The following is a 12,522-nucleotide window of genomic DNA, read 5'->3' on the forward strand; positions in this document are numbered from 1 at the left end:
GGGTCATAGAGCTACAACAGCGTCGCTGTCTAGGAAATGTAAACTTTTGAGGACATTTAGCCGAAGAACTTTACAAAAAAACACACATCCATGGTGCAAACATAAACGTTGTACCTTTCAGATGTACTCACCTACAGTGGACGGAAAAACATCATGGACTCATCCGTAATAAATGATATATCGACCCCAAAAAGGTGAAATAATCTGCTGTTGACATACTTACCCTGTGTGAACTCACAGTCCTCCCGTGATCTTTGTCTGCTGATCAGGGCTGCCCGCCAAAGCACTGCACTCTGCACCCACTTCTAGTGGGCAAGGTCACTCACCTTCGTTCTGTAGCATTGCAGAACATGGGGCAGCCATTGAATGTGGAAATTGCAGGTAAAATGATGACTAAGGAGAGAGAGTTCAGCTGCTGAAGGTCTGATGGTCCAGCCTAAAACCACAACAACGTATTTTTTTTATACAGAAAATATTAACAGCTGATATAGACTGATATTTGCCACTGATATATCAGCTGTAAATATCAGTCTTATACCCTGTAAATATCAGTCTGTATCAGCTGTAAATATCAGTCTATACCCTGTAAATATCAGTCTATATCAGCTGTAAATATCAGTTTATATCAGCTGTAAATATCAGTCTATATCAGCTGTAAATATCAGTTTATATCAGCTGTAAATATCAGTCTATATCAGCTGTAAATATCAGTCTATATCAGCTGTAAATATCAGTCTATACCCCGTAAATATCAGTTTATATCAGCCGTATATATCAGTTTATATCAGCTGTAAATATCAGTCTATATCAGATGTAAATATCAGTCTATATCAGCTGTAAATATCAGTCTATATCAGCTGTAAATATCAGTCTATATCAGCTGTAAATATCAGTCTATATCAGCTGTAAATATCAGTCTATATCAGCTGTAAATATCAGTTTATATCATCAGTAAATATCAGTCTATATCAGCTGTAAATATCAGTCTATATCAGCTGTAAATATCAGTCTATATCAGCTGTAAATATCAGTCTATATCAGCTGTAAATATCAGTCTATATCAGCTGTAAATATCAGTCTATATCAGCTTTAAATATCAGTCTATATCAGCTGTAAATATCAGTTTATATCAGCTGTAAATATCAGTCTATATCAGCTTTAAATATCAGTCTATATCAGCTGTAAATATCAGTTTATATCAGCTGTAAATATCAGTCTATATCAGCCGTAAATATCGGTCTGTATCAGCTGTAAATATCGGTCTGTATCAGCTGTAAATTTCAGTCTATATCAGCTGTAAATATCAGTCTATATCAGCTTTGAATATCAGTCTATATCAGCTGTAAATATCAGTCTATATCAGCTGTAAATATCAGTCTATATCAGCTGTAAATATCAGTCTATATCAGCTGTAAATATCAGTCTATATCAGCTGTAAATATCAGTCTATATCAGCTGTAAATATCAGTCTATATCAGCTGTAAATATCAGTCTATATCAGCTGTAAATATCAGTCTATTTCAGCTGTAAATATCAGTCTATATCAGCTGTAAATATCAGTTTATATCAGCTGTAAATATCAGTTTATATCAGCCGTAAATATCGGTCTGTATCAGCTGTAAATATCAGTCTGTATCAGCTGTAAATATCAGTTTATATCATCAGTAAATATCAGTCTATATCAGCTGTAAATATCAGTTTATATCAGCTGTAAATATCAGTCTATATCAGCTGTAAATATCAGTCTATATCAGCTGTAAATATCAGTCTATATCAGCTGTAAATATCAGTCTATATCAGCTTTAAATATCAGTCTATATCAGCTGTAAATATCAGTCTATATCAGCTGTAAATATCAGTCTATATCAGCTGTAAATATCAGTTTATATCATCAGTAAATATCAGTCTATATCAGCTGTAAATATCAGTTTATATCAGCTGTAAATATCAGTCTATATCAGCTGTAAATATCAGTCTATATCAGCTGTAAATATCAGTCTATATCAGCTGTAAATATCAGTCTATATCAGCTTTAAATATCAGTCTATATCAGCTGTAAATATCAGTCTATATCAGCTTTAAATATCAGTCTATATCAGCTGTAAATATCAGTCTATATCAGCTGTAAATATCAGTCTATATCAGCCGTAAATATCGGTCTGTATCAGCTGTAAATATCAGTCTATATCAGCTGTAAATATCAGTCTATATCAGCTGTAAATATCAGTTTATATCAGCTGTAAATATCAGTTTATATCAGCTGTAAATATCAGTCTATATCAGCCGTAAATATCGGTCTGTATCAGCTGTAAATATCGGTCTGTATCAGCTGTAAATATCAGTCTATATCAGCTGTAAATATCAGTCTATTTCAGCTGTAAATATCAGTCTATATCAGCTGTAAATATCAGTCTATTTCAGCTGTAAATATCAGTCTATATCAGCTGTAAATATCAGTCTATTTCAGCTGTAAATATCAGTCTATATCAGCTGTAAATATCAGTCTATATCAGCTGTAAATATCAGTCTATATCAGCTGTAAATATCAGTCTATATCAGCTGTAAATATCAGTCTATTTCAGCTGTAAATATCAGTCTATTTCAGCTGTAAATATCAGTCTATATCAGCTGTAAATATCAGTCTATTTCAGCTGTAAATATCAGTCTATTTCAGCTGTAAATATCAGTCTATTTCAGCTGTAAATATCAGTCTATATCAGCTGTAAATATCAGTCTATATCAGCTGTAAATATCAGTCTATATCCGTTGAGACTATCAGTCTCTATATTTTTAACTCATACTGGTTGTTAGAAACTGTATGCGTAAATGTGTATTCACATTAGCAGGAGATTTTGATTCATCCGATCACTGTTTGATTCCTGTGTGATGCTTGAAAATTCACAGATGTTACTTTGCAATTCTTTTTTGCTCTTGTTTCATGATGGTTTTTAACGTCTATTGAACCCAAAAACGATGGGACTCATTTATTAAAAACATATCTACATAGAAATATGATGTTTAGGCCTGAAAGGACTGCAACCATTAGCAGCTGTTCAGAGGCTGAAGATGAAATATGGTGTTGTGTTTGTGAGGGATGTTTAGCCATTACTGAGTCTGATGTCACGATTACTGTTACCCAGGACTCGGAGAAGTTTCCCACCACAGCTGCTGTTGCACACGACTGCAGCACACTTCTGTCTGCAGTGTCCTGATCACCATCACTGTCCTCACAGCCCCTGGCTGTAACTAACCTTTTTCTGGACAGAGGAAATTCTGAGAAGTGGATGTGAAGCGGTGGAAAGAGAGGCTTCAGCATCTGAGAGGAGGAAATAAAAGACTCAGCCATTATTGCATGGCTTCCACAGGAAATTCCTGGTGTGTACGGTTGGTGTGCAGGTCTCAGAGAGGCTGGGTGGTGACAGCGTGCTGAAAGTGGGTGAGAAACGGCAAAAACCAGGCTTCATTTCCTTAAGAAACCCAAGTGGCTTCATGCTCTGCTCACATTTACAGGAAAGGAAACCAGTCGACAGAAAACGGCCACAAACTGGAGAAGCTTTCACCTTAGCCTTCACTCAGCATGTGTGCTGAATGATAAGAGAGTCTGAGATCTCAGAATCTCTGCACCTAAAGACTGGTTTCTTTATGGAGAAATTACAGGTTTTATTATCCCCTAAATAGCTATAATTAGTAGCTAGTAATATAAATAACTAATCAGTTTTTATAGATACAATCAAAAACATCCAAAAAAAGTACAAGGTTGATGTGGCGCTTGTTTCATCCTGCGAAAAAAACAGTCAGAGGTATGAAGCTCCGATTAAACATGTGCAGGGAATCTTCATACAGCAGGAATCGATCCTTTCCCCTATGTCATTCCCCACTCTCCCATCCCTGTCTCTGACCTATACACTGAGCTCCTCTCTAAAGAAAGGCCTAAAACGAACCCCAAAAGCCTTCAACATCTCAGCGTATATCCTGTCTTTAATATTGACTGTTATTTTGGACTGCTGGTCGGGTAGTTTAAAGGAGTATTACCAAATGTTTAGTGATGAATTATGTAGTGAATCTTGACAAACGTGTCTGTAGGTAAAGGGTTAGTGCACTGCAGAGCCACTCTTATGCTAAAGCATGCACAGCGTTCTGTATATGTACATCTCCACCATGAGCCTTCCCGGCATGTCAGGCCTGTTTATTAGCAGCACATACTCCTCTGTGTCCACAGATGAAACCAAGGCTAGCTGATGCTGTGGGTGCACGGGGAGGTGAGGCGAGTTGGCGTGGGGCTGTTTGGGTTCAGGGCCGGTGCGTCGTGGAGCTTTGTGAGCCATGCTTTGTGTCTCTGTGTCTATTCATAGCAGGAGAGGAGCTCTTTCAGTCCTTCCGCGAACCCGCTGCCAAACTCCACTTCCTCCCCCGTCCATGCTCCCGCCGCGAGGCCAGCCAGCCGAATGGAGGACGAGCCTGCCAGGCTGCCTGCGCACCTGCGTGAGTCACACACTAACACACACACACACACACACCCAGATGAGCAGAGGCTCACACACTGATAAGTCGGTCATCTGACTCGGACAGATTGTTTGCCTGATTCTCTTCTTCTTTCTGTCCTGTGTTTATTTTCTTTAAACAGTTGTCTGAGAAGTTACACTTATATTCTTTCCTTCAGAATCAGCTGCCAATAAAACCTGTTTTATTATGTAGATTTATTTCAGATGAGACAGAGGGTGAGACCAAGGCTGGAACTAACCATCATGATCAAGAGGTTATCTTTGATTTACAATTAATTTTAGGTAAAACTTTCTTTGAGCTAAAGCTCATATAATGCATTATAATAGGTCGCCCCATAGAAAGTGTTTCCGAACTTTATTTAAAAAACATCACATTTTTAAAAATTTCTTCATATAATAAAGGAACATGGAGGTCCAAGTGTTGGAATAATATCAAATTATATAATTAACTATTTTATTAACTAAAAGATGTAAACAGGCTTTGATGCATCAAATATCTTTAACAGGACATGAAGTAAATGTAATAGAATCCTCACTCACATAAAAAGATATTCAAAAACTTTTAAACAAAATATTTAATAAATTACACTAGGGCTGAATGATTTTGAAGAAAATGCATTATTTAAACTCATAAAGGCAACTCAGTTTATATCTTTGTATTGAAGGAGAGGATCATTTTTGTGTCATTCTCACTTTAACGAAGGAAAACATGCAGAAACCAGGAATACTGCAGTTTTCTGTAAACTATTACATGGTGTGTAGGTCATAACATCTCTGCAGCAAAAAAGTGAATAAATTGGTAAACTGACACACATTTTACAACAGTGTGACTTTAGAGAGGAGTGTTGTTCCAGTGGTGCAGGATTAACAGTGACTTTAGAGAGGAGTGTTGTTCCAGTAGTACAGGATTAACAGTGACTTTAGAGAGGAGTGTTGTTCCAGTGGTACAGGATTAACAGTGACTTTAGAGAGGAGTGTTGTTCCAGTGGTACAGGATTAACAGTGAGTTTAGAGAGGAGTGTTGTTCCAGTAGTACAGGATTAACAGTGACTTTAGAGAGGAGTGTTGTTCCAGTGGTACAGGATTAACAGTGAGTTTAGAGAGGAGTGTTGTTCCAGTGGTACAGGATTAACAGTGAGTTTAGAGAGGAGTGTTGTTCCAGTGGTACAGGATTAACAGTGACTTTAGAGAGGAGTGTTGTTCCAGTGGTACAGGATTAACAGTGAGTTTAGAGAGGAGTGTTGTTCCAGTGGTACAGGATTAACAGTGACTTTAGAGAGGAGTGTTGTTCCAGTGGTGCAGGATTAACAGTGACTTTAGAGAGGAGTGTTGTTCCAGTGGTACAGGATTAACAGTGAGTTTAGAGAGGAGTGTTGTTCCAGTAGTACAGGATTAACAGTGACTTTAGAGAGGAGTGTTGTTCCAGTGGTACAGGATTAACAGTGACTTTAGAGAGGAGTGTTGTTCCAGTGGTACAGGATTAACAGTGAGTTTAGAGAGGAGTGTTGTTCCAGTGGTACAGGATTAACAGTGAGTTTAGAGAGGAGTGTTGTTCCAGTGGTACAGGATTAACAGTGAGTTTAGAGAGGAGTGTTGTTCCAGTGGTGCAGGATTAACAGTGACTTTAGAGAGGAGTGTTGTTCCAGTGGTACAGGATTAACAGTGACTTTAGAGAGGAGTGTTGTTCCAGTGGTACAGGATTAACAGTGACTTTAGAGAGGAGTGTTGTTCCAGTGGTACAGGATTAACAGTGAGTTTAGAGAGGAGTGTTGTTCCAGTGGTACAGGATTAACAGTGAGTTTAGAGAGGAGTGTTGTTCCAGTGGTGCAGGATTAACAGTGACTTTAGAGAGGAGTGTTGTTCCAGTGGTACAGGATTAACAGTGAGTTTAGAGAGGAGTGTTGTTCCAGTAGTACAGGATTAACAGTGACTTTAGAGAGGAGTGTTGTTCCAGTGGTACAGGATTAACAGTGAGTTTAGAGAGGAGTGTTGTTCCAGTGGTGCAGGATTAACAGTGACTTTAGAGAGGAGTGTTGTTCCAGTGGTGCAGGATTAACAGTGAGTTTAGAGAGGAGTGTTGTTCCAGTGGTGCAGGATTAACAGTGAGTTTAGAGAGGAGTGTTGTTCCAGTGGTGCAGGATTAACAGTGACTTTAGAGAGGAGTGTTGTTCCAGTGGTGCAGGATTAACAGTGAGTTTAGAGAGGAGTGTTGTTCCAGTGGTGCAGGATTAACAGTGAGTTTAGAGAGGAGTGTTGTTCCAGTGGTGCAGGATTAACAGTGACTTTAGAGAGGAGTGTTGTTCCAGTAGTACAGGATTAACAGTGACTTTAGAGAGGAGTGTTGTTCCAGTAGTACAGGATTAACAGTGAGTTTAGAGAGGAGTGTTGTTCCAGTGGTGCAGGATTAACAGTGACTTTAGAGAGGAGTGTTGTTCCAGTGGTACAGGATTAACAGTGACTTTAGAGAGGAGTGTTGTTCCAGTGGTGCAGGATTAACAGTGACTTTAGAGAGGAGTGTTGTTCCAGTGGTACAGGATTAACAGTGACTTTAGAGAGGAGTGTTGTTCCAGTAGTACAGGATTAACAGTGACTTTAGAGAGGAGTGTTGTTCCAGTAGTACAGGATTAACAGTGACTTTAGAGAGGAGTGTTGTTCCAGTGGTACAGGATTAACAGTGAGTTTAGAGAGGAGTGTTGTTCCAGTGGTGCAGGATTAACAGTGAGTTTAGAGAGGAGTGTTGTTCCAGTGGTGCAGGATTAACAGTGACTTTAGAGAGGAGTGTTGTTCCAGTGGTGCAGGATTAACAGTGAGTTTAGAGAGGAGTGTTGTTCCAGTGGTGCAGGATTAACAGTGACTTTAGAGAGGAGTGTTGTTCCAGTAGTACAGGATTAACAGTGACTTTAGAGAGGAGTGTTGTTCCAGTAGTACAGGATTAACAGTGAGTTTAGAGAGGAGTGTTGTTCCAGTGGTGCAGGATTAACAGTGACTTTAGAGAGGAGTGTTGTTCCAGTGGTGCAGGATTAACAGTGACTTTAGAGAGGAGTGTTGTTCCAGTGGTACAGGATTAACAGTGACTTTAGAGAGGAGTGTTGTTCCAGTAGTACAGGATTAACAGTGACTTTAGAGAGGAGTGTTGTTCCAGTAGTACAGGATTAACAGTGACTTTAGAGAGGAGTGTTGTTCCAGTAGTACAGGATTAACAGTGACTTTAGAGAGGAGTGTTGTTCCAGTAGTACAGGATTAACAGTGACTTTAGAGAGGAGTGTTGTTCCTGTAGTACAGGATTAACAGTGACTTTAGAGAGGAGTGTTGTTCCAGTGGTACAGGATTAACAGTGAGTTTAGAGAGGAGTGTTGTTCCAGTGGTACAGGATTAACAGTGAGTTTAGAGAGGAGTGTTGTTCCAGTGGTACAGGATTAACAGTGAGTTTAGAGAGGAGTGTTGTTCCAGTGGTACAGGATTAACAGTGAGTTTAGAGAGGAGTGTTGTTCCAGTGGTACAGGATTAACAGTGACTTTAGAGAGGAGTGTTGTTCCAGTAGTACAGGATTAACAGTGACTTTAGAGAGGAGTGTTGTTCCAGTGGTGCAGGATTAACAGTGACTTTAGAGAGGAGTGTTGTTCCAGTGGTGCAGGATTAACAGTGACTTTAGAGAGGAGTGTTGTTCCAGTAGTACAGGATTAACAGTGACTTTAGAGAGGAGTGTTGTTCCAGTAGTACAGGATTAACAGTGACTTTAGAGAGGAGTGTTGTTCCAGTGGTGCAGGATTAACAGTGACTTTAGAGAGGAGTGTTGTTCCAGTAGTACAGGATTAACAGTGAGTTTAGAGAGGAGTGTTGTTCCAGTGGTACAGGATTAACAGTGACTTTAGAGAGGAGTGTTGTTCCAGTAGTACAGGATTAACAGTGAGTTTAGAGAGGAGTGTTGTTCCAGTGGTACAGGATTAACAGTGACTTTAGAGAGGAGTGTTGTTCCAGTGGTACAGGATTAACAGTGACTTTAGAGAGGAGTGTTGTTCCGGTAGTACAGGATTAACAGTGACTTTAGAGAGGAGTGTTGTTCCAGTGGTACAGGATTAACAGTGACTTTAGAGAGGAGTGTTGTTCCAGTAGTACAGGATTAACAGTGAGTTTAGAGAGGAGTGTTGTTCCAGTGGTACAGGATTAACAGTGAGTTTAGAGAGGAGTGTTGTTCCAGTGGTACAGGATTAACAGTGACTTTAGAGAGGAGTGTTGTTCCAGTAGTACAGGATTAACAGTGACTTTAGAGAGGAGTGTTGTTCCAGTGGTGCAGGATTAACAGTGACTTTAGAGAGGAGTGTTGTTCCAGTAGTACAGGATTAACAGTGAGTTTAGAGAGGAGTGTTGTTCCAGTGGTGCAGGATTAACAGTGACTTTAGAGAGGAGTGTTGTTCCAGTAGTACAGGATTAACAGTGACTTTAGAGAGGAGTGTTGTTCCAGTAGTACAGGATTAACAGTGACTTTAGAGAGGAGTGTTGTTCCAGTGGTGCAGGATTAACAGTGACTTTAGAGAGGAGTGTTGTTCCAGTGGTGCAGGATTAACAGTGACTTTAGAGAGGAGTGTCCCCTGTTTGCAAAGGTATCAGGTGTGTAGCTGTCATTGATAATGAACGGTTGCTGATTGGTTTGCAGATTGATAAAAATCAAATCAAAGTGATACCTGATGATACCATTGTAATACATCCCAAACAACCAGTCATATATTTACTTTAATGTTTATTTATGTACTTTGTTATGTTTTTCATGTTAAAAAACTTGGAGCGGCCTCCTGTACCACCTAAATTCCTCAAACATATCTGTGGTATTTGTAAAAGTGGTTGGAATTGGCAATGAGAACGGGAAAACTTGCCAGTTCAGTGTACTTTTCCAGATATTGACAATATTTTTTTAAAAATATTTTATGTATACTTTTCCAATTTTACGAATAAACAACCCTGTCTGAAAGGAAACATACATTACAAAAGGGCTAACAAAGACAGCAGTAACCAAAAAAAAGCACATTGCACTTAAGAGTGAGCAGAAAAATAAAGCAAGACAGTCAGCACAGACGGTCAATGCCAGAATGTACATAAAAGTTTTACATGTAGGTTGCTTTTGAAAGATAGGATAACAATGGTTGCCACATGTTGTCAAAGGTAGCAGAGTTAGGAGAGATACTGTATCTGATTCTTTAAGATGTAACAGATTGATCATTTCTTGTAGCCAAGTTTGAAAAAAGGGTACCTTATCAGATCTCCAAAGAGCCAAGATAATTCTCTTTGCCACAACCATGCCATATTTTATTGTCTTATGTTGTAAGCGAGACACATTTTGGTCTCTGCCCAGAATGGCTGTAGAGGGATTTGGTATGAAGTTGCAGTTGTATACTTCTGAGAAGCACTTCAAAACATCCGGCCAAAATTTATTCAGTTTAGAACAAACCAGAATAAATGACCTAAAGTTCCCTCTGCTGATTTACACTTTGGGCAGATTGGAGAAAAGGCCGGGTAAAAAAAGTGCAACTTAGTGCAGGAATAGTGAATCCTGTGCAGTATTTTAAATTGAATTAATTGGTGTCTAGAAATTATAGAACAAGAGTAAATGTTTTTAAGACAATTTTCCCAGGTTCAATTATCAATAGTAAGGCCACAATCTTTTTCCCAGGCTTCTTTAAAATTTTGAGTGGAGACTGAGTTGTGTGCTGAAAAAAAATCAACAAATTTGGAGACTAATCGTTTTGAATCAGACTTCTGGTAAAAAAGATCATGAAATTCACATGAGGTTGGGATTGACTGAAAGTTCAGTATGTTTGAACAGATGTAGGGTCTAGCTTGGAGATAACAGAAAAATTGAGTGTCAGCTAATGCGTGCTTTTCCTTCAACTGGCAGAAATATTGTTAATGTAAAGATCTGATATGGATGTACCTTTGTTTTTCCAAAGCCTGAAAGTTTCATCAGCAAGAGAGGGCTGAAAGGCATGGTTGTAACAAACAGGGGTGCAAACAGAGACTTCAGGTAAATTGACAGTGTTTTTGTTCAACCCTGATGCTTCTGTCTCTGTTTTGTTAGAAAAAAAATACTGAAAGCCATGAAGTTTCTGTAGCTTTTGAAACCATGAATTATTAGAGTAATGAAGACTGGAAAATGTTGACAACCTTGATATATGTTTTCCCGTTTTTTTTTTCTATAATTTTGATTATCCAAGAAGAAAAATGGACCAATGCTGTTTGTCTGGGACTGTGATTCTTGATGCCTCTCCTTGTATGTGGTGATATCAGACAGATGAGACGGGCCTCCAGAGGAGTCAACAGGAATATTAAAATGTTTCACATACTATTTAACAGTTTAAACCCTTCACACCCAATTATGACAACACACACAACATTATGGCTGCATGAGTGCCGGCACACTCATCCCGAACCTCTCAGCTGGGAGGCGTCCAGGCAGATCAGGGGTCAGACACTTGAACCGTGCTTCCACTCGACCAGAACTGACAGACCACCACACTGCAGACAGGTACACAGAGGATGGAGTTTGGAGAAATCATAGAAGAATAAACAGAACCCACAGTGGTGTGATTTCAACCACTGGAGAACAACTCTCAGTCCTAATCGAAGAACAGAGAATAACCTTCATCCAGCTCTGAATGGAGTCTTTCTCCAGGATCATGTCTGAGTTAAGCCCACTCAGTCCACACCACCTTTCTTTCTATTTCTTCTCAACATTTTCAGCCGTTCCTGATCCTCATTTACTGCTTCTGTTAGACCAATGAGTCCCTGCTTCTAACTGCATCAAGAGTGATTGAATTGAATAGAAGTAGGTCTGAATGCTTCCAGCATGTCTGATTTTACCACTGATTTTATAGGCTGGTTTTACCATGACTGCCATCCTCCTCATGAGAGACAGTTGAACCAATCAAAGTCCTGTAAAGCAGACTAGGAATAGGGATGTCAAATGCCATCAAGAGTGTTTCTGACAGAGAAACTCGGCACTCTTACGTACTCAGTGAGGTTTAGCCAGAGCTGTGACTGTCCCAGTATCATGAACAGGGTTAGAGAGAGTGGAGCATAGCCTATAGCCCTCACCCTCACCCTGTACTTCCTGTTTCACCTGTGTTTGACCCTGGCTCTGCCATCAGAATAACTGTCAGTATATGTTACTGGAGGAGACCTCTAGAGGGCGCACCAGAGAGCTCAGCCACCTGGTGTGTGAGATGTAAACTATAAACATGGTGAGACTGGAGGAGGGTATAATAACTTTAATATAGAGATCAGAACATCTGCTCTACTCTCATTGGCCAGAACATTGTGCTTTGTAAGATTTATCACCACATATGGACATTAGGGGTGGGACAAAAAATCGATACACTGAAATATCGCAATACTTCCTGGTGTGACATTGTATCGATATTTTAAAATGCAGTATCGATATTCAATTAATTAGCTAATTATTCACTTTGTTGGTGTGGTAGTTTGTGGTGTAATTTCACCCCCTGACCGCTAGTTGGCGGCAGACATCGCCAGCTGGCAGCTGACTCTTGCCTCTTCTCTCTTGAGACAACGAGATCACACGAGACTTCCGGTCTGCGTGAGCCGGTTGCTTGTACCTACCCAGCAGAGCGACTTCTGCCGCATTCATAGTGGATGTGTAGACTTATCTTGGCTTCTAAAACATTAAAGACAGCACAAACTTAGACAGGAGTTAGACTGTCGTTTGCAAGATATGCCACGCCAGAGTAAAATACTGAGACAACACAACGAATCTACTAGTAAGGCATCATCGCGTTAGCGCTACAGCTAACGGCAACAAACAAGCCCGTTGAAGCTACCGCTGGTCTCTACTCATGCAACCATAGTCACAGCTGTTTTATTTTTAAGGACCTGTCCTGTGTAGTGTGGTTAAGAATGACGGCTTCAGTAACACAAGAAAGAAATACTGGCCTGTCACGTCATGCCCTCCACAAAACACAGTCCATCAGTCTTAAAGCTGGACGTGACGATCAGCTCGTCTCCCATAATA

The 12,522-nt window shown here is 39.7% G+C and overlaps 1 protein-coding gene across 1 annotated transcript in view; it reads left to right on the plus strand.

The window, feature by feature from the left end:
- The window catches only part of LOC121505756 (transcription factor ETV6-like), a 60,903-nt gene that overhangs the window by 9,175 nt on the left and 39,206 nt on the right, over positions 1-12,522 (plus strand). Inside the window, exon 2 of the mRNA XM_041781310.1 lies at positions 4,353-4,482. Coding sequence (XP_041637244.1) covers positions 4,353-4,482 — 130 coding nt within the window. The remainder of the gene's footprint in view (positions 1-4,352; positions 4,483-12,522) is intronic.

The sequence above is a fragment of the Cheilinus undulatus genome, linkage group 23 (assembly GCF_018320785.1).
Source record: "Cheilinus undulatus linkage group 23, ASM1832078v1, whole genome shotgun sequence".
Classification (NCBI taxonomy): Eukaryota; Metazoa; Chordata; class Actinopteri; order Labriformes; family Labridae; genus Cheilinus; species Cheilinus undulatus.